The sequence below is a fragment of the Acanthopagrus latus genome, chromosome 19 (assembly GCF_904848185.1).
Source record: "Acanthopagrus latus isolate v.2019 chromosome 19, fAcaLat1.1, whole genome shotgun sequence".
In the NCBI taxonomy this organism is placed as follows: Eukaryota; Metazoa; Chordata; class Actinopteri; order Spariformes; family Sparidae; genus Acanthopagrus; species Acanthopagrus latus.
Genome location: NC_051057.1, coordinates 3,523,453 through 3,548,512, shown reverse-complemented (window position 1 = coordinate 3,548,512; position 25,060 = coordinate 3,523,453). Strand labels below are relative to the sequence as shown.

Below are 25,060 nucleotides of genomic sequence, written 5' to 3'. Positions count from 1 at the left end.
TTAGATACAAACATTTTTTTTAATAACCATAATAAGAACTTGTAGGGAATGTTAGCCAATGTTGTGGGAACACTCCCTGCTAGCTGGGTATCTGCATAAGCCACCAAAACACACTACCTTGTACCTTATTCCAGTTATAAATTATCTATCATTGATGGTACCTCAAATTTGGCATTATTAATATTAGATCATTGTCCACCCTTTGTTGTTGTTGTCTTTGAGTGGTTTGTAACTGTAAAATGTAACTTTAAGTCCTGCTGTAGGACTTTAAAGATTGCTATAAGTCACAATACTTTAATATTTTTCACCCTGTCATGACTTTTGCCCTGGAGTGTGTCTTAATAAATTATATCAATTGGATTCAATAACTGTAAGTCTCTGTTCAATAAATGGGCCTGATTGTTCGATGTATTTTAAAATGACTGAAATACCTCATCCATTCATATAGCCCTAGAAATACAAAATATGACTCGGTTTTGTATCTTTAAAAATGAGTATTTATATTAATGAAATAACCACTTAACACAGGGCCATACCACTACACATAAGCCAATACCTACATTTGCAACAATACATGTTATAATAAATTACAAGCAAGGACTGAAGATTACATTCAAGCTTACATATTGTCAATAACAACATCAGATAATGTTTCCTAAAAGATATAGTCTACTTAATTCTGGCACATGTTTGTAGAAAAACTTGTTAGTAGTCTGTTATTCAATGCCCTTATTCTTCAGTAGCATTCTCACAGTCTTCAGGTAGTCAGAGTCCGGGTATCCATCACTGAAAAAACACAAATTACAGAGAAACAATGAGACAATGGGCCTCGTGCAGCAACATTCTCTTAAAATTAGGGCTGTCAGTTTAACGCATTAATTAGATTAATTAATTACACTGCAAATTAACGCGTTATAAAAATTAACACAATTAATTCTGAGATTCTGAGTGGCAATTCAATGTGTGAGCATTGTAAATTTGGCCCACTGAATGACCCATAGGCTACTTGGCAGTGGCACGTCACGGTAGCACTAGCACCAAGGAACTTGTCCGGACGTGTTCGTCACTTCCCGCCTGCGTCGCTAGTCAAAGCAAGGTGACAACAGACATGAGCCGTTTTTAGACAGAGCACCAAGCCGCCAATTTGCCCGTCCTTTTGGTTTTAGACAGAGGCCGGCAAATTGGGGGTCTGTTTTGGTCCGCCGATTTTCCGCCTCGGAGGGTATACTTATTTCCGCCTCGCCTGCTATCTAAAAATGAGGCGGAAATGTGCTGGCCTCTGAGTGAGGTGGGCGGAGGTGTCAATGACCTGCACTGTTGTGCGATCCACAGCCGGGGAGTTTTAAAAACAAGAAGCAGCTAATCACAGCAGTCAGTCCATCACTTCATCCGCAGACAGTAAGATGAACAACTGGACAGCCGCTAAGATCCATTGTTCCAGTTAAGTATTGTTCTATTCTATTGTTCTATTTTCTGTTTTGTGCCTCTTTGGATGAGTGATTTTGATTTTGTAACTTTTATAGCGTTCAGTGTAGTGAATTTCATAGCCTGTGTGCTGACCTCTTCGGAGTGATTTTGTTTTCTATTTACTTTTCATAGCTAAAACTTCAGTGTAGGATTCTCCTTCGGGAGCACTTTTCGTTCTTTGTGTTTTATGTCTGTGTGTCCTGTTTGTCTCATAGCATTTCATAGCCATTTGTTTGTCATTCACGCTGAAGGGTTGCAACCAGTCAATAAAATCTGACCTTCTGCCATTCTGCACCTGAGTCCTCTCTCCTTTGTTCAAGCCTGACATCATTTTGAATTGCTGTATTGAGTCAACTTTAGTGCTCATTTTGAATTGAGAGTCGTTGTATTGCAATTTTGAATAATACACCTGGCCTAATTGGTTTTCTGGGATGTGCTTGACCATTTTCTTTTAAATTTCATTTATGAAATGCACTTCACCCAAAAAGAAATGTGGATTTTAAATCTTCTCTTCTTAGTGTATTCAAGTGATTAGTCATGCAATACAATTTTGTAATGTCCTAGAATTCTTTTTTTTTTTTTTATTTGGGTACCTTTTAGCATATATGAGATTAAAATGTGATTACAGGATTTGTTATCAATTAATCTAATTAGATTAATTTTTATTTAATCACCTGAGAGCCCTACTTAAAATCCCTAGTTTCTGTTCTTTTTTTTTTTTTTTTTGTCAAGAGAATAAGAGAAGTCAGCTCCTGATGTACCAAATGTTCTAACCATCCCAACCTGCCCTTATCCAGATGTGCTGAGTAATGAATTCCACTTGAGCATAAATTGGAGGCGCTTGGCCTATTGTTTATAATTAGCATAGGTACTGCCCACTTAACACCATGTAAGGGCATGTAATGATTCAGGTAAAGAATGGACGCAATCTCCCATGGTTTTTATACCAACCGAAAAAAAAAAATCCAGGCTACGTCATATCCACAAACATCACATGAAGCAACTTCAGAAAGTGAAAAAGTCAAAAAGTTGGAATGAAACTAAAATTATATCAATGTATCATTTCCAAAATCCACAACATGTTTTTAAATTTTCATTGGGTGTGGGTGGTTACAAGACTGCAATATTAATAGGACATTTTGGGCTAAATTTGGCTATCAATAACAATGAATATCTGGGAAAATTATCAATACTGATAGATGATAAGATCCAATGGACATGAGTGGTGGATGTTAGAAGAGATGCAATCAGTTTGTATGAGTGTGTGCACAAACATCCTCTGTGTATATTTGGAGGTGAGAGAGGCCAACACATTAGCATTACAGTTCATCTCTTTGTTCTTATGTAATGGACTAGTGGCTGCAGGGCTATTGAATCAACTCCCGATTTTTGTCCCAAATTTTGTCAGCGTGTGTCCACAGACACAGGCATCGACAGATTTTGAGACGGAGAGCCATCACACGCTTATTTAACTCTGATGGAACTGTGTAAACTGGGAAGTGCTGATAAAATATAAAGCAAGACTTAGACTTAGAATCTGTCTCTCACTGCCTTTTCATCCCCTGCTATGAGGATTTTTACTGTAGTACTATAATATATATATATATATATATATATATATATATATATATATATATATATATATATATATATATATATATATATATATATATATATAAAATTTTATTTTAACAATATTGGACAGTAAAACAATGGGGGAGGACTGTGGTTGTTGTATCTACTTACACTCTGCTGCCTCCATCTGGTTGTGTTTTTAGTGGGATGGAAGCTGTAGTAACCACATCCTCTCCATTGTCATTGGTAGCAACAGTAAATAGGAGCTGCTTCTCGAAGGCCTTGTCCAGCAGCTTGCAAACCTTCCTGCCCTCACGGTTGTCAGGCAGGTAAGCACAGAGCCGCAGACCTGCATACGGCTGACCAGGGTGAGGGTGTTTCTCCTGCAGGAAGAGCAGGGACAGCAGGATTCACAAAACATAGACATTAAAACATTGAAGTAATTGAGAATTATGTTGTCACTAATTAGTTAAGTAATGTTGTGCAGTGCCTCAAATGAGGCACGATTATGAAGTGTTCATTCAACATTTAAAGTGAGTTTGGGTTAAATTTTGCTATAAATAATATTCAATGATTATCAGATAATTTTTAATTATGATAATGATAAGATCTAATTTATATTAGATCACATTGGGGTACTACCCTTGAAGAAGGGATAAGGTACAAAATTCAATAATTCAGTCTCATAAGATGGTACTAGACTGTTTGTAACTTTGATTAATAATTAACTTAATGACTATGGAGAAAATAAGAATGGCTGTTTCATTGCCAGTCCCAGTTAGGTATTGCTGGAAGCATCAGCTTTTGTCAGCGCAACTGTTACTCAAAGGGAGCCAGGTTTGGATTTCAACTGCCAAAGGTGGCAGTCTTTCATCTCGCTGAACAAGTCAAAACTGCCCTGTGTTACCAAACAGAAAAGATGCTGTGCAACCAGCCTCTTTCATCATCTGCAGAAGGAGGATTTTTCCCTCAGAAAACACCTGCTTTGCCCTTTTTTTAATCCATGCCATGGAGGGGAGCATATAATCTTATGAGGTACTTGTAAGAGACTTATATGATATGTCCTGTAATATTTTGTGGAGTATTGTGTGCTTGGTGTGGTTTCTTGTGTTTTCTGGCTTGTGCTTACAGAGGTGCTTGGAGTGGCTGGGTGGAGTTTTAAATGACCAGAGCCGCACCTGCAGCAGGTTAGTAAGCAGTGGCTGCTGATTAAAGCCTTGGTCTTCATGCTGCCTGCTGCCACTTGGCCGCACATAGACTGTAGATCACCACAGCTTCTACTGTGCTCCTGTGCTACCAGCTCCAGCCATTCAGCCCTCCGCACCTCTTCAGGCTCTGCCTCACTCTGTGCTGCCCAGTGCACCTGGCGCAATACATGCATCCCTGTGAGCCACAGCTCCTTGTCAACCACCTCCATGTTACCAAACGGGGACTCCGCCTGGAGCACTCAACTCCCGCTATCCCAAGATCAAACTGTTCAAACTGTTATCTGCTTCAGTGTCCCCTCTTGGGTCCTCACTCCACCTGGCATAACATTATGGTTAATGACCTCACTATAACATTTGATGTGCCATGTGGGAACCCCATTTAATATTATACATTTGCTTCATGGCAGCACCACTACCTTTTTGGAACAATATTTTGTGTGTATCTAAAAGTGCATATGAAGCCCACGTTGTTGTAAACATTGGCACTGTTCAAATCCTGTCTACGATGTGATGCAGAAGAATATTGTACAATGGAACACAAAGTGGTGCAGATATTTCATGTTCATTCTTTATTTCTACAGTGTGCTTCACACTTTTGATAGGGACAATGGGAAACTAAACTCTAAGCAGTGGTGCCTTTTGGCAGTTGAATGAATGAAGCTGCTGAATGAATGCAAAAGTTGTACAGATTGACACACATGTTGTCACTGCCCACGACTTGTTTGAAATGGGTCCATATCTCCGACTTTCCTCCAAACTAGCTCAAAGTTAATTCTCCTGTTTTTATTTTTTTCTTTACATCTTTAAGCTCCATGTTGCACTTAAGCTGCACAATCAGTGATGCCGGTAACGCTTTACTCTAATCTAACCACTAGGAGTAATCTAACCGTTAATATTTCCAAACCAGTAATCAGATTAAAGTACTTATTCAAGTCACCGTGCACTACTATTGTTTTTGTCATAGTCATTTTGACATAGTGTGACCTAGTGTGTCCTGGTTCTTCCTCGGGGTCTCCTTCCGGCGGGACATGCCAGGAACACCTCCCGAGGGAGGCGTTGTGGGGGCATCTGAAACAGATGCCCGAGCCACCATCTAAGTCATACAGGGACTGTACAGACCTTAGCAGAGGGCCTCCGACCCCGTACTCCCAGAGCACCTCCCACAGAATGCCACGAGGGACACAGTCGAATGCTTTCTTCAAGTCCACCAAACACATGTGGACTGGTTGGGCAAACTCCCATGAACCCTCTAGCTAAACGTGGGGCTAAACACTAGAACAGCTAAGACGGTCATTTTGACTGTCAAATTTATATGTGCAATAACTTTGCTGAATGAAAAATGCAACATGCTGTTACATGGCCTTTCCTAAAAGTGTCTGTATTTTAATTTAGAATAGTTTTTTTATATAAATTACACAAAAGATGTAACTCATTCATGCACGTTTGGTTTGTGTGTGTATTTGGAAGTTTTCCATGGTGAAAGCTAGGGCTGCACAATAAATCATTTAAAAAATCACAATTTCGGGGCGCCGCTTAGCTCAGTTGGTAGTGCGCACCACCCATGTGCCGAGGCTCTGCAGTGGACCCGGGTTTGACTCCCGGCCTGCGTCCCTTTGCTGCGTGTCACTCCCCCTCTCTTACCCTGTTTCCTGTCACACTCTTCAAGCTGTACTATCAATAAAAGCCAGAAAAGGCCAAAAAAAATACTTTAAAAAAAAATTGCAATCTTGATTCACATATTCACGTGATCTCATTTCTACACACAGCAATTCCGAAGCATTTTGTATCTCAAGCTGCATTACAGACAAATGTTGCTATTTTCTTCCGAGATTTTTTCAAGCGCCCCCAAACGCAGCACTGCCACTGCCTCCTCCCCAAACTATGGTAAAGCGTCTTTACAACACGTGATTCAGTGGAGGAAATCCGCTTACAGTTCATTGTTTAGAAAGAGTGAGTGAGACTTTAAACAGAGCAAAGTCTGAAGTAGGGAGGGTTGAATGGATGTCGACAAAAACCCAAGTGGTAGTGGCGAGAGTCACCGACGTACCCGAACTGATCTCATACCTAAAAAAGCTTTGCATTTGGCAGTGTGGATGTATTTTGGATTTAAACCAGACAATGACAAACAGTGTGAGTGGTAACAGTGTGTTTTGCCCTTGTTGCAGCACCGTATGGCAACACCACAAATCTCTACAATCACCTGAAATGTCACCACAAACTCAATAAATGGAACCTTGTACAATGCAACACCATACTCACCAAACTCCAGCAGACATAAGGAGATCACGGCACCTATCACATACCACCTAGCCAAAGATATGGCCCAAATAAACTCTGTACAACATGAGGGATTTCGGAATATGATAAACACTCTCAACAAATGGTACTCAATGCCCTCCCACAACTACTTTTCAAACATTTCCCTCCCCGACATGTACAATAAGGAGTGGGCAGTGGTCGAGGCAGAAATGCAGGAAATCGATAATTTTTCCACTCCAGTCGAACCATGAAGTTGTATTTGAGCCTGACGGTTCATTTTATAGTGCCTATAAAGCCGGTGCTTACAGACAGCTTTTTCCCTGAGGACCAAACAGGAGTTTCCCTAGCACAGGGATTAAAGGATGCCCTCTCATCCTGGAGTCTGAAAGAGGATAAACTGACCTGCATCACAATAGACAACGGATTAAGCATAGTAACCATCTCCCTCAATGACTGGACCAGGCTGCAATGTTTTGGCCATAGACTCCATCTGGCAATAGGTGAGCTCCTTTATAAAGTCATTACAACAAAAACAATAATGAATTATATTGTATTTGTATCTCCAAAACAACACTAATAATAATAATAATAATAATAATAATAATAATAATAATAATAATAATAATAATAATAATAATAACAACAACAAGGCTAACAAAAGTTGATGATGTACGAAGTCCATTTGTATTTTTTTCCCTGTAGAGAATGCAATGAAATATTTTAAAGTTGAGCATGCTGTAGGTCTCTGTAAAAAGAATGTGGGCTCCTTCAGTCACAGCTGGAAACGGAGGAGAGACCTTGCGCTGAAGTCCAGAAGGAACTCAAAGTACCTGAGCAGAAAGTGAAAACGGAGTGCCCAGCAAGATGGGGGTCAAGGCAAACAATGGTCCAGAGGATACTTCAACAGCTTCCAGCCATTTCACATGTACTGTCCCCTGATTGGAAGACTAGACACTTGATTTCCTCATGGCAAGATACTGAAGTCCTTGAATCAATCGACAATGCTCTCAGGCCACTGACCGACTTCACTGATACCCTCTCCGGAGAACAATACATGAGCATCTCCTCTGTGAAGCCGGTTCTCCACCTTTTTGAAACCTCCGTTTTGGCTGTGCAAGAAGATGACACAGATTACACAAAATCACTTGTGACAAACATCCTAGGGTACGTGCATTAAAAGTACAGAGACCCGAAAACTCAGGATCTATTCGACACAGCCACCACTCTCAATCCGAGATTCAAAATGAATTACATCAGTGAGGAGAATAAAGCCACAGTTAAAGTGAGACTGACAGATGAGCTACGGTAAGTCATCATGTACAACTGTAATCGCCTACTTTAATTGTGATATTACATTGGTTAATATTAATGTTTTTAATTCTTTTTACAGCAGAGCTCCCCATCGACTGCCTCCCCTGCACCCCCCATGAAGAAGGGCTGAAAGTCTCTTGAAAGTTTCTTTAAAGCGGCAAAAGCCAGTGAGGAGTCTGATTCTGCCAACCCAAGACAAGCAGTGTCTTAAGAGCTCGCGTCTTATCTTCTGACAAGCAACATCGATAGTGAAGATGACCCCTTAATCTGGTGGAGGCAAAGTAAGGGTCTGTCTGTGCTAACGAGGAAGTATCAGTGTATTCTAGCTACAAGCTCACCTTCTGGGTTAGGGTTAGGGTTAGCTGTTCAGTACAGGAGGGAACATTGTGATATGTCACCGTTTGTCACTGAAGCCTCAACGTGTTGACGGACTTGTGGACAAGAATCTTTAAGCCATTTCTTAAGTGCTATGTTCAGGGCCATACGCTCTACGTGTTTGATGTGCATATGATAAGGGGAATTTGTTATCAGCTGTATGTCTCAATTATTTTTTTTTCACTTTTGTAAAAATTATTTCTCTTTCAATGACATAACTACTACTATGCCTCTGACAAAGCATTTTTTTTTTGTTTTGTTAAAGTTCATCAGTGCAATAAACATTTTGTGAAAAAAAATCGAGCCAGAGAATCATGATCTCAATTCTAAGCAAAAAAAATCCCGATTCACATTTTTTCCAGAATCTTGCAGCCCTAGTGAAAGTGAAGAGGATTCTGATGCAGAGAGTCCGTGCTCAGATGCTGAGGAAGACACACCTCCAAGGAAAATACTGAGAACTGAGAACACCCAGAATAAAGTCATCAGCACACACGGAGCCTCACAGATACATGCACACAGACACACAGACAAGTGCTCACCCTACAACACATATATACTCAGTAATGGGCTTAGTAAAGCAAGCCTTAACTATGATTTTATCTGTGTTAAATTATGATATCAGTTACTTGATGTATTTTAAATATCTACTGCTCTTACTATTAGTAGGGTTATTATTACTAGGCTTTTTATACATGTGCATTGAAGGTTTAATCTTTTAATGTGTTGGGTACCACCATTAAATTATTGTTTTTATTACTGTTTTACTGACTCCTGACTTCTAGACTATGACTCTCTTGGCACTGTACATGTAAAAAAAAATGGGCTGTCTACTGTGGTTAACCATCAGTTTTTTAGACAATAATGAGCAAACATAGTTAGGTAAGATACATATGAGTAGACCTGTTTTGTTACAAATTGATAGCTGTAATGTTTCGGTGCAGAAGGAAGCCCATGTGCCATGATGGTAAGTTTGCATGCAGATTAATTTCCGCCTATTAGACAGCCTAGTAAACTCATCGTTTTTTGTATTGCATCACTCATAGCTCTAAAATAGAGTTTAGGAAGATGCATGTAACCACAGTCGTTACCTTTGGTTAACTATTAAGCCTTTTCTCTGGTCAAAAGGCTCAACGCAGCCGCAGACTTTGTTTGCGTGCAGACAAATTTTCGCCTGTTAGACAGCCCAGTCAGTGTATTGTTTTATTGTGGTATTGCATCACTCATAGCTCTTAAACACATAAAACAGAGTTTACAAAGATGTATGTAACCACAATCATTAGCTTTGATTAGCTGTTAAAGTCTTGTCTCTTGTCAAAAGACTCAACGCAACCGCACACTGCAGCGACGTCTGTGTCCATTCCATTCTTATCAATGACAGCGTAACCTCCTATCTTCCGGCTCCCAAATCATGAACCTCATATCTCCGATTAAACATGATATGGGGGAAATGTTGTGTCAGTGTTGGTACACAACAGTATATGATAGCAATATAAGGTATAATATCAACTTTAATAATACAATGTTTAATAACTCCAAAAATATGCTGTTTTTTTTAATTTCCTGAAAAAAATTGGTTTTGGAGATGCAAGGATTCTGCAACGATATGTATTTATGTTTATTGGTCATCGTAAAATCATCCATGATTCTTAGTAGTTCAATAAATATCTTGAATTAAGTCATATTATCTGTGTTTTCTTTTATGACAGGGACAGGGGTTAATGTAACCAGGTTACAGCTTTCAGATACAAGTCTGTTTCATTTGATGTGATTCATTTTCCTCCTAATTAATTAACCAGTTTTTTATTTAATCAATAGATGTGCTACCCCTTCTAATGAGTGCTGAATAATAACTCATACGTGGTGAGAACGCTACAATGGAGATGGCTATTTATGCAAGTTCAGACATCTGGCCAATTTCAGAATGTGTTTACACACGTAGAGAATGTCCACAATGTTTTACGCTTTCATTGCATAATATGTAATGTGTTTGCATCTAGCAAAACAGATGTGGCAGAAATATTCACAAGTATGTTTTAATTAGGTCATAATCAGCAAAAAGAGTGTTTTCATTGCCTAAGAAAGAGCCATTAATTTCTACATAAGTAGCAGGCCCCTGCCTATGGAGGTCGCAATGTTGCATCTCTATGTTTCTATAGGGTTGGAAGACGGAGAGGAAGAAGAGTCAGTGGCTGCTGTTTCCTGCCAAACAAGTTGCCAAAACAACTTTGTATTGTGAGAAATTTGAAACCACAAACCACTTTCCCAAATGGAAATCTAACATGATAGATACGTGTTTGCAGACTGCAGACTGCTGAAATGTCTTTCTTTCTGCTGCACAGGTAAGAGTAACGTAAGATTACAAACAACCATAATATATATGTGTCAGGTTGGGGTAAAAAGGGGAAAACTATGGAAGGAGAGGGTGGACCCAAACGCAGATACACACGGGAGTCAAAGATAACGTGGAACAAAAAGCGAGCTTTAATAAAGCAAAAGCCGAAAACAAGAAAAAGCCAAGGCAGACAAAACGGGACAAAAAGCAAAGTAACAACTGAAACAACCAGGCAAAGTAGCAACTAAACAGCAAGACAAAGTACAAAGAAAAAAATCAAAGTTCAACTTAAACAGGAAAATCTTGAAACCAAAACATACCAAACCAGGGCAGGAGCATGGACAGGAGCACGAACAAGAACATGGACAAGAGCATGAACAGGAGCGCGAACAAGAACATGGACAAGAGCATGAACAGGAGCGTGGACAAGAGACAGAAAACAGCAAACAGAAAGCAATGACCAGACAAAGAGTGAGGGAAACACAGAGACTAAATACACAGACACTAATGACATGACGAGGCACAGGTGAGGAGAGAGGAGGAAGGAAGCCAGGTGTGATAATGAGGGGGAGGAGCACAGAGGAACAGACCAGGAGGGAACAAGACAACAGACAGAGGGAGCCAGAGTGGAGAACATAGGAGAAACTTAAAGGACACATGAGGGCATGGAAAATCAGACACATGACACACAAGACATGGAAAAAACACAACACAAGACAAGATACAAGGATGTAAATCAACAAGAAACCAAAAACCAGACACAAGAACAAACAAAAACAAGAGTCCTGACAATATGTCCCCCCACTGCTAATGGTAAAAATCTTAGATAATGTATAATGTTTATTAGCCGTATGTTAGTTTCACTGAAAAGAAATATCATCACGCATGAGTTCAGTGCATGCCTTTTAAAAAGCTGGTGGTTACTGAGGACTGAGCTGGGTTGGGAGGGCAGAGGAACAGAGGACGCAGCCCCCTCTATTATTACAATTATATATATATATATATATATATATATATATATATATATATATATATATATATATATATATATATATATATATATATATATTGTATGATCCTTTGAATTTTCTTTTGCATTATAACCTATAGTTTTTTTGACTAAATAACTAAATACAGCTAGCTTTACCTCATCACCTGAATGAGTAGAAATATTTGACACTGTTGTGAAGTCTGTATTTAGAAAATGTGTTTCTTGTCCATGAGGGCCACCGTAGCTTCAACATCTTTGGAAAGTGAGGATAAAGTGAGGGAGTGTTGCAATCAAGAACCTCACTGCTAGATGCTGTTAAATACTCAATATAGTACACACTGTAGGTTTCATATGGCAAATAATGTTTCACCATTCTAACATAGAAAACATTTCATACAGAATTCACAGGATTTCTCTCTTAAGATGCATCTATATTCCTGACTTAAGAGCTCTCTTGTGTGAGGGCTACATCACCAGGTGATTATTAGCAGGTCTGGATGACAGGATCTTAAATGGACAGGGATGTTAAATTTGGCAGCTTCTTTGGCTACATGGCCATCCGAAGCAGTGTATTATGAAATATCAGAAAATGGGCATGCATTTTACTAGAGCTGCATAACATGGCAAAAATCATATTGCAGTTGTTTTTTGCAGACATCACAATTGGGACACAACTAGCAGGAATGTAAATTCCCATACCCCAACCTTTATTTTCACTAAAATCCTGATGTTACATTTGTTTAAATTTCTAAAATCCTGATGTTACAAAAAACAGGTTTTTCTTGAGAACAATATTTGTATGATCTCTGCAGGACATCTCTGCAACACTGCAGTACATCATTATAATGCTTTTTGACATTCTATATTTATAAATTGTTTTGTTTTTTTTCTTGAAGAGGTCACTCAACAATAAATGAAGAGCTCTGTAGCAGTGCTATCTATTAAAGGTAACTGGAGCAGTTGCAGTAGCAACAGCAGCAATAGTGCAATAATACAGGAAATGCAAAACTGCTATTTAAAATATTTTAGATTGAATTATAGATTGAAATAGATTGAATCCAACATTTGCTGATATCACATCAAATCTACTCCCTTAGTATACACACAGTATGAAATCTGTGCTGTTTCACTACTGATCGATTCCAATTCCCTTCCTCCTGTAGCTTTACTAACCAGACTAACAGGATAATCCACTCGATTTACAAAGAGAATTAGCCCAGAGCCCCGAAAGAAGCCTGCACTCTACCCTGAGCTATCCTACAGCATGAATCATAATCAGGCCGGTACCAGTTCCTGTTTGTTGATTGTAAGTAATTAAAATATATTCAATTAAAGTTCTACCTTTAATGAAATATTATTTTACAACTTACAAAATGAATAGATACCACGGATGTAACAACATAACGACTTTCACAATAAAAAGAAATGTAACGACACTGTGCTGGGACCTTGACATTAGCTATCAACATGCTGCATGTTTTGGTTTAGGGTTAGCTTTGGGAATGCTCTTTGGCCTCCCTCCTGAGCTTCTGCTCCCCAGACTGTCCACTCCCACCAGGCTACACTGCCACTGCTCCTCCACCCGACATTTTCACCTAACCTGCAGCTGCGACAAAAAGTTGGTGTATTTTCTGGCAGGGAAAGTATAGGTCACAGTTGGCTATATCAGCTAGGATGTTGGCTGTTTGTTTTTAATGAACCAACCGGCGGAAAAATAATGTAGCCCAACAACAGGCAACTACTGAACATACAGTAAAAAAATAATAGTGTCCACTTGACAAGACATGCAAATGAAAAGGCGCTGCAAAGGTAGGTTTTAGGTTAGTTGCCTAGTTATGCATCTTTTTGAGAATAAAAAAGCACTTAGTACCAAATGTATTTTCCCGCCAAATTATTCTCATCTTGGCAAGTAGTTCCACATAATTCCTGGGAATCTGCATATTCAAATTGATGGAAAGTCAAACAATGATCCAATTGAATAATTCAGTAGGGTGTTAGCCCAGCTTACTGTTTGTATTCCATCTGGGAATATGTAGCTGAGCTGTAGGGTGTTGTCATCAGGGAATCCTGGCAGGTCTCTATGAAGGATCACCGAGGTCACCTGGCCCTGTGGCTGGCAGCCAGTATGTGTGCTGTACATCCCATTCAACCCTTCATTAGCTGCACAGAAACAAGGACAGTGGAGTTAAATTATCCAGGAATGATTAGAAGATTATTATGGATAGCTGGACAGACACAGAAATTTAGATGTGTATTTGCTCCAAGGACCTTGTTCTACCAGTGATGGAGGACCCTGTCCATTCAGATAGCGGTTACAGTGGAGCTTGTCACTGCTTTGGCTGGAGCCCATACTAGGAGGCAGTAGACAGAGAGGTAAACATTTTAATAGCAGAACAGATTGCTGAGGATTGCACAAAAATTAACATTTTCAATTAGTATAAATTGATGTGCAGTGCTTTAAAGGGGCACTCGACTGATTGTACTGACAAAGGTCTGTTACAGTTACAGTCAAAGGTTAACGTGCACTTGTAAAGAACTTGTATATCATGGCAATCTTGAATTCTAGTGATTTCTCCGATTCAAAATTTTCTGTGATGGAATGAGAAAAACACTTACATTCATGAAGTTTGGTTCATTATGAATTTGTTATAGGCGTCTTCTGAAAATGTGACAAAATCTACTGAGTCAAAAATATTCATACAGCAACTTGAGCAACTAATTTTGGTGATTATAGAAAGATGTGTCAGCCAAATTTGCTTTGTAGCACAGCCTCTGTACTTCCTCTGAACGACTATATTTGGTAATGGCTTGAATAGAGTTTGTTTGATACACCCATTAGACTCAGCCAAAAACACTACAATGGTAAAGTCTAAGGAGCTCAGCAATGACAGGACCCAAGATAAACTGTGCAAACAATCCAAAGTATAAAGTGCATGACACAAAACAACGCTGACACCTGTCTGAAACTTGGACCTGCAAATCCAGTGAGCCCATCAGTCATTTGGCCCGTTCTTATGGTCTATCCTTGTCAATTTCCAGAGATATGATACCAAAGACAAAATAGAAAAACATGGCTTGGGCGAGAAAGATCACTTATGAATGAAAGGTGGTCGCCTTTTCACATGACTTTCCTGCAGAGGTGAATAACAAACTCAGAGACTATAAAGACATGAAGAAAATCCTAAAGGAGAAACAGGTCCGCTACCAGACACCATACCCTGCCAAGATAAGGATTTACAGGGAAAACAGACCATGCATAAAAGTGCAGCGGAAGTATCAGACGATGTGAGAAGTAAAGGCTACACCGTATACCAGCCCCTACAAACCATGACTAGTGACTGGGAACAGAGGCTCAACGGAGGCACACACTGGAGCAAAAAAGGATAGAGATCACTGTGGACAAGACCGGGAAAGGATCAGAGACTCCAATCGAAAACAAGTGTGAATACTGTATTATCAAGCACCACAAGGTATTGTTACATCATTTCATACAGTCAAAATTGTGGAGGAAAATACTCTAGAAACATTTGGGTAATATGCACATGATGCAAGTGGTAACCTAGATTCACTCAGGTATATACTGTACATGTAAACATTGTAGGTCCCACTCTGTTGCCTCCCCCCAGCTGCTAACCTATACAGTCTTGATGTAGGCAATCCATAAAATCTTCACTCCCTTAGCCCTTAGTGTTCATCTGTAAGTTACACGCTTATGTCTCAAAGTGTTTCTCCACGCTTAACTTCATGCTGATGCATGTACTATTTGCTTAGATTATTATCCATTCCCAATGCTAGCTAAGGCTAAGACATGGCCATGTGTTTCGAGTTCTATGTTAGGCTTCTGTTCAGTAGTAAAGTTTTGAATGTGTGTTTTTTCATATTAGTTGCACGATCGCATTTTTCTTGGTTTGCTTTGCAAAACAGGGGAAGTTGTGTAAGGGACGCTGGTGGTGATACAGACAGCGACAGAGATGGCGAGTTTTGAGAGATGAGAGATTTGTGACATATAGCGTGTTTGGAGTGTATAGTTAGTCTGTAATATAGTGTTTGGTGTAGTGTGTTTAGTGTGTAGTGTAGTCGTTTTTTTGAGTTGTGAGTCTAAATGTGGAATGGGAGGAATGAGCTGAGGAGCCCTGAGCCTGAGGCATTGCCTGCATTTAAATGTAAATAGTTACATATAACTTTGTAAGTTTCAAAAACTTACGCACAAATTTAGCAAAAAACAATTTATATTTACATTATAACTAATGCAATTGGTTCATTAAACATATTTGTGGTTTTCACAGCAAAAAAATCTAACTTTTTCCTACTCTGATTTTATGTTATTTCGTGATTTTAGGTCCATAGTGTTAATATAGTATGTCAAAATGAAAAAAATAGCTATACAGTCACACATGTGAGGTTGTGCTGAAAATAATGACACCAAACAAGGCAAGGTAAATAGTTTTTAAGGTGAAATATAATGGTAAAATAAAAAATAAGTCAAAAACAGCCAATTATATCCCTGATGTCCCACCTTCAAACACAACCTCATTTGGCCATCCATGAAAAAAGCTACTTAACCTCTCACTTTTCTATAGGAATACATGCTTCCTACAGGCAATGCACTAGTTTGAATTGAACTGAATAGAGAGAGAGAGAGAGAGAGAGAGAGAGAGAGGGAGATAGATTTACCACTCACTAAGACTAGACTAAGACTAAAACTCTCATGATCTTTTGTCGACTAAAACTAGACGAAGACTAAAAGATTTCAGATGACTAAAATATGACTAAAACTAAATGGTGTGTTATTCAAAAGACTAAGAGTAAGACTAAATCAGAATTTGCTGTAAAAATTAACACTGTATCACATGTGGGTGTGATATGCTCTAGCCTCAAGGAATGTGTGTGTTTCTGTGTGTGTGAGACGTGATGCCAGGTTATAGAAGATGGTTAGCTGCATGCAGAGACCTTGAGTCTGCGTGAAGCATAATGTCAAATTAGCCATCTCAGAGGGCAAACTACCAATAACTTGCCACCCCCCCCCGCCGCAAGACTCGGACCCTGCGCACCACAGAGCTCTTGGAAGTTTGCCCCAAAGGATGACGGGCTCGGGGCAAAAGTGAGGACACAGGCCAATGTCTGAGCCGTGGTATTCACTGTAATTGGAAGTGCGCTGGAAGTGCAAAAGGCTGAATGTGTGCCAATTTGGATTTGTTGTACTAAATCATGCCCAGTTTGACCAATTGTTACTTAACTATATGACTGGCCTCAGGACTGACCCCACATCAATACTGTTTCATTACATTTCTTTTATTGCAAGAAAAATGAGAGTGACAAGGAAAAATGCATTTATGTTGATTAGTGTGTGGTGACTTAACAAAAGAAAAGAGCAGCAGAAGTGGGCGGAGCCCATGTCAGAAAAACTAGCTCACAAAAAACACACATTTACATCCGTTATGGTGCCACCTATGGGCCAATTTGCACTAAATTTGGCACAGAGCCTCTGGATGACTTCAGGAACAAATGACTTCAGTTTGATGTTGAAAGCATTTAGTTTGACCAAAATATGAAAAGGTGTGTTTTTTAGCTAGCAAAAAAAATTGTTTGGTTATCAGTAGCAGATTTTTTGGAGAGCCAAAGTTATTTTGACAACTTTGCATCAGATATATTACAGTAATAGCAGAGCAAACACATTTCATTTTAGCAGCAGAAATCAAGTTTGTCAGTCTGCTAACACAGCTTTGTCAGTATGTGGTTATCTCCCATTAACTATAAAGATTGCTTTTATATTCTATTTAAAATTCTGACTATTGAGAGAGACATGTTCAAGTTGGCTGTAGTTTCTGAAATCACACCTGATGATTTTTCTGCTTGTCCTCTTCTAAAAGTGCAGGTCTGTTAGTCTAATTTGGAATGAAAACCTATAGCTTTCCAGTCAGGTTTGTAGTCAGTGCTTTGACTGCTAAACAACAAAGGCAGGTTTGGCTGACATGACATAGGCAACTTTAAATTCCAACCATTACAGTAAAGCTGATCAAGAGTGGCCTGTAACTCTTTTGAATACCTTATGATTTGAATATCTTCTTCCTCGCCACAACTCCGTGAAGGTTTTGCTTTATCTTCTGGCTGTCTTCTCTGCAGTCCTGGAGTTCAGAGGTTTATTTAGCTTATTATGGCACGGAAAGAAACTGACACAAAGAGGGAGAGGTGGGTGTGCCAAGTTGTTAGGTTGCGGCGTACTGTTGAGTGAGTTGTTCAACTGGTGTATCAGCTTTGACAGAGACTGGAATGTGTTCGTGTGACAGAGAGAAAGGGACAAAGGCATTGAGAGAGTTGTATATAGGTAAGTGTAGACATGGGTTAAAAGTGAACGGTGATTTTTAGCACACACACGCTGAAATACATATAGAAGTGTTTTATAGCTGCTACCTGTTTGAAATATAGACGCAAGATTGACTTGCTTCTAATGTATTACAATAGTCTTACTACCGTTCAGTATCTGACAATTCAGAAACTTAGGCAAAACACAACCAAGGGTAAAGGTCTGTCAACAGGGCACATCTAGACAATGCTTAGGCTTAGGTACTCCAGTGTCAAAGCTGCAACACGTGCAAGGACAGAGATAGTGGAATCAAGGTGATTAGTCTTGTTAACAGCAGTCCTTGGGGACAAAGAGTTGCAGTCTTACTAAACTGAATGAAGTTCTGCTTTAACTATCTTGATCACCTGTGGGTGAAAATAGTGGCCCTTTCAAAATTTGTCTGTTTCCAAAAAAATGTGTTGGTTGCTGCAGAAATGGGGAAATGACTTAAAGCTCTGGATTGTAAAGCCACTTTAGCTGGGCTGGATAAAGAAAGGCTTTCTTTTGGGGTTTGTTCAGCTCAACTTGTGAGTCAGAGAAGACACCCAGTGAATTATTTTAGGTTTGGGAGAAGATATTATCAGTGACCATGTTATCTGTAATCCCCAATATATTCCCTTCCCCATCTTGGTCCTGTTATCTTTATTTTTATGAAATCTTGAACACAACGTTTGTCTCATTTTAAATTAAAGTCAATTCAGTGGTTTTAACATTAAAGCTTGTTTTTCTTTTCATTTTGTTCCGTTTTCTTTAAGACAATTTTCCCAAAACATTGCAAGTACAAATTCACCACATATTATTATTATATTATTGATATACAAAAAGTCATTTTAGCAATATCACAAAATTAAAAATGGTATTAATAAATCCAATAAATACAGCGATTCAAATAAAAACCATCCACCCAAATCTGTGTGTCTAGGTCAGTCATTGTCTCAAGTTGTGGCACTCTGTATGTTGAGCAGCATTCCTCTCTCCCTCTTTTTCTAATTTTGCATTGTTGTTTTCCTCTAAGATATCTGAAGTTTGAGTATTGAACAAGTTCAAAAACATGTTCCATATTTTATTGCATGTTTTACATTGAATGGGGAAGTGTGTCTCTGTTTCAACCTGAAGATTTACCACACTGTCTTTTAATTGCGATGACTTTGTTTTCTTTTTCATATTGCCAATTCATGGTCACTTAGCCCTTATTGAGCCATGTCTGCTTTCTGTCACTTTTAGATGTTTTTCTCTGATTGGTGTGTGGAAAGCAGTGTTGTTGAAAGATTGCTCAGAGAGTTTGTGGGAGGGGGTGCTTACACTCAGCATCAAGTAGATTTTGAGTATTTTTTAAACCATGGCCCTATGTTTAATTTGTAAATTATTCATACCTCCCAAAAGTTTTGGAATTGGTCCAGTAGATTGCCTTGACTTGCAGCCACGACATGATTGCAATTGCTGTGACATAATCCTTTGAGGCAAGTCCGACCATCATAGATAGATCCACTATAAGTGCTTTTGTTTGTCATTGGCAGAGAGATTGTTATTCTAAGGGACTATGTTACTGAAACTATCCCGATGGAAAGAGACTTTGTCTTAAATAATGTCATTTGTTTTGTAACCAGAAACACAAATATGAAATTTTAAGAAATGTTGTACAAATAGGAGTGACTACCAGCAAGAATTTCACATGGTTGAATAGCTTACTGATTTTAACAATGTCAGTGAGGTAAAAGTATCTTATTATTTAACAGGAAGGTGTCTAGCTGTATGTATCATTTGCGTAATGTGACAACCTCTAACACAATGCAAAAAAACAATTTAAGCAATACTAAATTAATTGTGCTGCAGCCAACAGGGATGTCTAACTAAATAAACCTCTGCAAGTACACACACTTTTAACATCAGCCAATCCATGTTGTAGCCGTGAAAGGACACACGTGCGCTCAACAAATGGAATGCAGTGTATCAAGTTTTTTCAAGTGTGGCCTTTCAAGTAAAGAAGATAATTTCATGATTTATTGTGTATTTATTATGAATTCCCTCAAAACACTCCATTAGCACTCAAATATACCATGCTTGTGCTTAGAATTGTTGTGCTTTTTCTCAGACTACAGTATATATTCGCACTCAAATTGGTTGAGTATTGATTTGCTTGCACTGATTTTGTCTCAAGTGTGGCAAATGATCAGCATGAATAAATTACATTCATCAGACACGGAATAATACTTTACTTTTCAAAACACTCTTGACCATCTGTACTAATGGACATATCTACTCCAAGGCTTAAACATAAGGAAGAAGACTGGTATGTATTCACAATGTGGGCTGCTCTTTGTTCAACTGAAAACAACATGAAGGATGGAAAGTGAAATTAAACTTAAGAAAAGGGAGCACTTCTAAAAATGTCCACCAGGTAGCAGTGACTGATAAGGTAGGGTGATAATTTTTTTAAATGTACTTTAATTTCCCTTTTGCACAAGTTTTTAAGCATACTTGAAAACAGTGTAATTTAATGTTCATCAATTTCAAACAGCATTTCACTGTACTTTAAAAACCTATACTTGTTTTCATGTCCTTTGTAATTAATAATCAGTATGCTTTCCTAAAGTGTACTTCAAGTTCATTTAATTCTAAGTGTGTTCAAGTATACTTAAAACAGGGCACTTTATTGTTCATTTAACTTAAATTGCATTTAAGCATTCTTTGAAAAAGTATAATTATTTTCACATTCTTTGTAGTATATTATATTTAATAAAGTGTGTTTTAATTCCACTTCATTATAAGTGTGTTACAGTATACTTAAAAACAGTGCACTTTAATGTTTCATAGAATGTTAAATGAAGAACATTTTAAGAGGGGAAAAAAATCCCTAAATAATAGTTTGGGATGGTACAGAAGCAGCTGCTTTGATTTTACCCTCCCTACCAAAGACCTTTTCACTCAGTGCGTTTACATGACACTTAAGAAAACCAAATTACTGGGTTAGTTCGACTATGATTGAATCTTTAAGATACATGTATACACCTTAGTCTGACTAAAATCGGACCAGATCGGATTTCTCATAGTCGAATTAAAGCACCCAGATTATTCGATTGATAGTTGCATTACTCCTGCATGTATACGTTCCAGCAGATCGGATCAGATTTTTGCGTTCTGCTCAGGCTCGAGATTTTTCCCCGGGGCCATGAGCCGGAAGTAGACGGACAGTGGCGGCGTCTTTCCTCCGAAAACCCCGCAAGCAAGAGCACCATAGTGCATCTAGTTTGTGTAATTATCATGTACACCATATACGAAGTTTACAAAGATGTAGCTTCATCTCGCTCTTTGTACGCCATCTTTCTTGAATGTCGAGGCAGCTGGTGACGTAAAGAGGTCAGCCGGAGGTGTTTCTGTTACCACTAGTTGAAATGGGTACAGCGCCACCTAGCGTACAGGGGTATGACATGCTCCGGCCCAATAATCCGATTTCCTCACCAGCATGTATACTCGGATAATTGCAGTTGTCTGATTGAGTGGCATAGTCGAACTATGGCTGTAATCTGACTAAGCTGTGCATGTAAACGCACTGACTGTCAGCCTTCTGCCAGGCGGTTCCTAGTCAACTGCCAGCCACTGGGAGTACCCCATCCTCTTGGGGGGTTCCGAGATTCCACTGTAAACACCCCCATTCATTCAACTGAGGTGGTGCTTCCCTTACAAAAAACACATGATAAATATTGTTTAAACCTAAACCTTAATGGCTCATAATGGTGCATAATGGCTTCCTTCTCAATACCCTTCTGTGCTTTTTGTGTATGTGGACGCACGCTGGCAAAATGCTGGACAAAAATCTGTAGCTGATACAACAGCCCTACAATGGCCAGATCAGTGTGGGGGACTGGGAGACCTTTTGGAGTGTCCATTAAATAAGTACAAAGGGATGCACTGTAATGCTAATTATGTGTGTTTGGCCTCCCTCACCTCATAGCATACGCAGAGGATGTTTGAGAAGACACTTACAAATACTTCAAGTACAAAAAAAGATCATGTAGCAAACATTAAATTAAATATTTAATTTTTGAAATTTGATTTTCAACAGTACTGGTCAGGGAATTAATGGTTCAACAGGAAGAAAAATCTGTGTGTGGCACTCATGATACACAATACTGAGAGGAGCATACAAGGCCTTACCCCTCCCCCATCTCAGAGCTTCAGACCACATCACTGTGATGCTAATGCCAGCATACAGTACGAAGGTCAAAGTCACCACACCAGTCCAGAAGCAGGTATGGGTGTGGCCAGAGGGTGCCTCCTGCTGCCTTACTCAGCTCTGTTTGTTACAGGGATAGTCAGTGGTAGTGTATATAATTTTAATTTGTGAATATAAAATGTTTATCTGTCATTTTCTGTAGAGCACTAATATTTGTTGTTTGCATCTTTTTGGATGTTTGATTTGAAATAATTTATTGTAATCATAACTATTGTAATTATCTGCCAACTCCCTCTGCTTCTTCATCCTTCATCTAATTGTTCTCACTAATAAAGAAATGATTAGCAGTGGAAGGTTGTGTCTTGTATAAACTATTTGTTATATAAAGGTAAATGAGCAGAACTGGCAGGTTGGTGAGCAAAAAAAAATGAGTATCAGTAAAACTGAACAAAGTGAATGTATTTCAATAAAAATATTCAATAGCTTGAACAATATAAACAGATTTTGTGTACTGTAAGCATATACAAATTTTTCCATTTATAAGATGAACATTTTATTGTCAAGACAATTTTCAACTAATTTCAATATTCAAAAAAACGGATGTCTCTGTCCGAGCCAGCAAAATGGTGAATACCAAATTGCTGCTTCATCATAAGCTTCTCAATTTGCGTCCTTAGCTGGAGGATCTCCTCTCCGAGAGACCTGTGTTCTTCGAGAGCTAAATTGACCACAGCAGGATCTGGAGCCGAAGCATAGTCATGGTCGCTGTGGATAGCTTTAGCCTCCTCGTTAGATGGAGCGTATACATGAAGGAGTAATACGACTATCAATCGAATAATCTAGGTGTATTAATCCGGCTATGAGAAATCCGATCCGGTCCGATTTTAGTTAGACTAAGGTATATACATGCATCTTAAAAATTCAATCATAGTCGGACTTATCCAGTAATTCTGTTTTTAACGCACTTATCAGCATCATAGAAATCTGGACCTGCAGTCATAGCTCCGGGTAAATAGGAGGTTACAGCCTTGTTATGAGTCGAGGTTAGTCTGTGAAAACAAAATGCTCACAGCCACAAACCTCCGTGTCCCACTGCGGCAGAGAAGCGCCCTCCGTCAGTGACACTCTCAGTGGCGACCCGGCAAAGCTCCTCCCGTCAGTGCAGGCCTCCTCTCGACAATGGCCGTGCCGCTAGCCCAGCTCCTGCTAGCTAACATAGCCGAGCTTGCTTCGTGTCCAATAAAACACAAACACTTCGACTGCGATGGAGAGTCCAACTCACACACTCACAGCACGTAGTCCAACAACAGTTCACAGTCCGTTATAAAACACAACACTGACGACACACACAGTCCACTGTTTGCTGCTCAACGCCATTAACTCTCGACTCCTTCTTCCTCGTCACTCACACTCCGGTCAACCCTGAAGTATAAAATCTCTTTAAGGTCATGAACTCTCACATGTAATAAGAATTACTGCAACTTCTTTTAAACATTCAGAACCCAAGAAATTATATTTAAACTGAGATTATACAGAAATTATTTATACATTTTAATATCTTATTTATCTCAAAATATTTCATGCAAATTTTAACTTCTTAACAACTGGCATCTTATCTTTAACTTGTTCCCAGGAGAGAAAAGCATCTAGCATACTTTCATTAAATAAATCAATTTGAGCTAAGCTTAAAGAGTCTATAATTGGGCTATACTGAGCCTGACCCCCCCTGCTATCCTTATTTTTGTCCAGTCAAATTACTGACATATTGACAGTATGCGTATTACTTATTCACGGTATTCAGGCATTGGATTTGATTTTACAGGTCAGTACAATTCAATGTTTTTCAGAATCATGACAGAAAACTGAAACACAGCCTCCAACTTACCAACAGAAAGGCAGCGGGTCCTCACAACATAGTGTATTACCACCCAAAATTTTACACTGAGTGATGTCAACTTCACATTCTCTATAGATTTTGCTAAAAAATATTATCCAAACTAAAATGAACTAAAACTTACAACAACATACAGTAATTATGTTAATTGAAATGACAAATGCTGATCATTAAATGTATTCAGCTCATTTTTGCTAAGGTTGTGTACCAAAAAGTTGTCAGTTATGACAATAATAATCTGAAATAATAATATCTTATTCTAATGGTGATCTTTAAAATAATATTTTAAAGATACCAAATGCCTAACATGAGTTTAGTATTTAAGTTTAGGTAAGGAGTTAAAATAAAACATAATTACTTTCTCTACATTGTCCAAAAATGAGTTAGTAGCTGATTGTGAACATCACAGAGGCAGCAGTGAAATTGGTTTCCACGAGAAGCCACGATTAATTTACATTGTGCAAAGTGAAGACACCAGAAATATTCAAACATTCCCTGTCTTAAAATTACAGCATCACTCCCTGGAAAAATTCTAATGGTCCAGTCCCCCCCCCCAGCTGAAAAGTTCAACACAGATAAACGCACATGCTACTATTAATTTAGATGGTCATTACTCACACTGACTGGACTGACGGGACGAGGAGATGACAGCATTTCAATTTCTTCCTCAGGATCACTGTCGACCTAATTGTCACTACCAAAACAAGTTAAGAGAGAAATGCAATAAAATGAGTCAGTTAACTCAATAAGAACATAATAAGCATATGGAATATGTATTGCTTAGTTGTAATTGACTCTGAGTGTAGATAGTATACCTCAGTGATGTGTAGGTCGGGCCATCTTCTGGTCTGTCTTCCTCTTTGTCTACTCTGTAGCCTGCAGTGCACCACAAGAGTACCCATCTGCAGTCAAGCTGGCCGACAAAGGCGGCGCCATATATCCAATCCATACCAGAAGTCTCAAGCGGAAGCTAGTTAATCTCCAAAATAAAAGCCGCCATTTATCCAATCCATACCGGAAGTCCCACGTAGAAGTTAGTTAATCGCTGAGCTAAAACCAAAATAAAAGCCGCCATATATCAAATCCATATCGGAAGTCTGAAGCGGAAGTTAGTTAATCACCAAAATAAAA

The 25,060-nt window shown here is 38.9% G+C and overlaps 1 protein-coding gene across 5 annotated transcripts; it reads right to left on the bottom strand.

Moving 5' to 3' along the window:
* Positions 1–479: 479 nt before the first annotated feature.
* Positions 480–24,992, bottom strand: dtx3l1 (deltex E3 ubiquitin ligase 3L1). Of its 5 annotated transcripts, XM_037079312.1 has the most exons (8): positions 24,745–24,992; positions 24,548–24,623; positions 23,116–23,457; positions 17,565–17,643; positions 13,787–13,869; positions 13,527–13,678; positions 3,214–3,425; positions 480–786 (listed from the first exon to the last, which is right to left on the bottom strand). In XM_037079312.1, the coding sequence occupies exons 5-8, from the start codon at positions 13,866–13,868 to the stop codon at positions 717–719; spliced, it is 516 nt and encodes a 171-aa protein (XP_036935207.1). In that variant the 5' UTR covers position 13,869; positions 17,565–17,643; positions 23,116–23,457; positions 24,548–24,623; positions 24,745–24,992; the 3' UTR covers positions 480–716. The 5 variants fall into 5 exon arrangements, with proteins under 5 accessions (XP_036935207.1, XP_036935208.1, XP_036935212.1 ...); XM_037079313.1 differs by lacking the exon at positions 23,116–23,457; XM_037079317.1 differs by lacking the exons at positions 13,787–13,869; positions 23,116–23,457.
* Between the last annotated feature and the right edge of the window lie 68 nt (positions 24,993–25,060).

Bases quoted from the DNA above. Each gene is read 5' to 3' on its own strand.
- dtx3l1 (XM_037079312.1), bottom strand. From the start codon at position 13,868: ATGGGCTCCAGCCAAAGCAGTGACAAGCTCCACTGTAACCGCTATCTG. The intron at 3,426-13,526 runs GTAAGCTGGGCT...CTCTTCCTGCAG, and splicing joins TCCCAGATGGAATACAAACA to GAGAAACACCCTCACCCTGG. The intron at 787-3,213 runs GTAAGTAGATAC...GTGTTTTTTCAG, and splicing joins CCAGATGGAGGCAGCAGAGT to TGATGGATACCCGGACTCTG.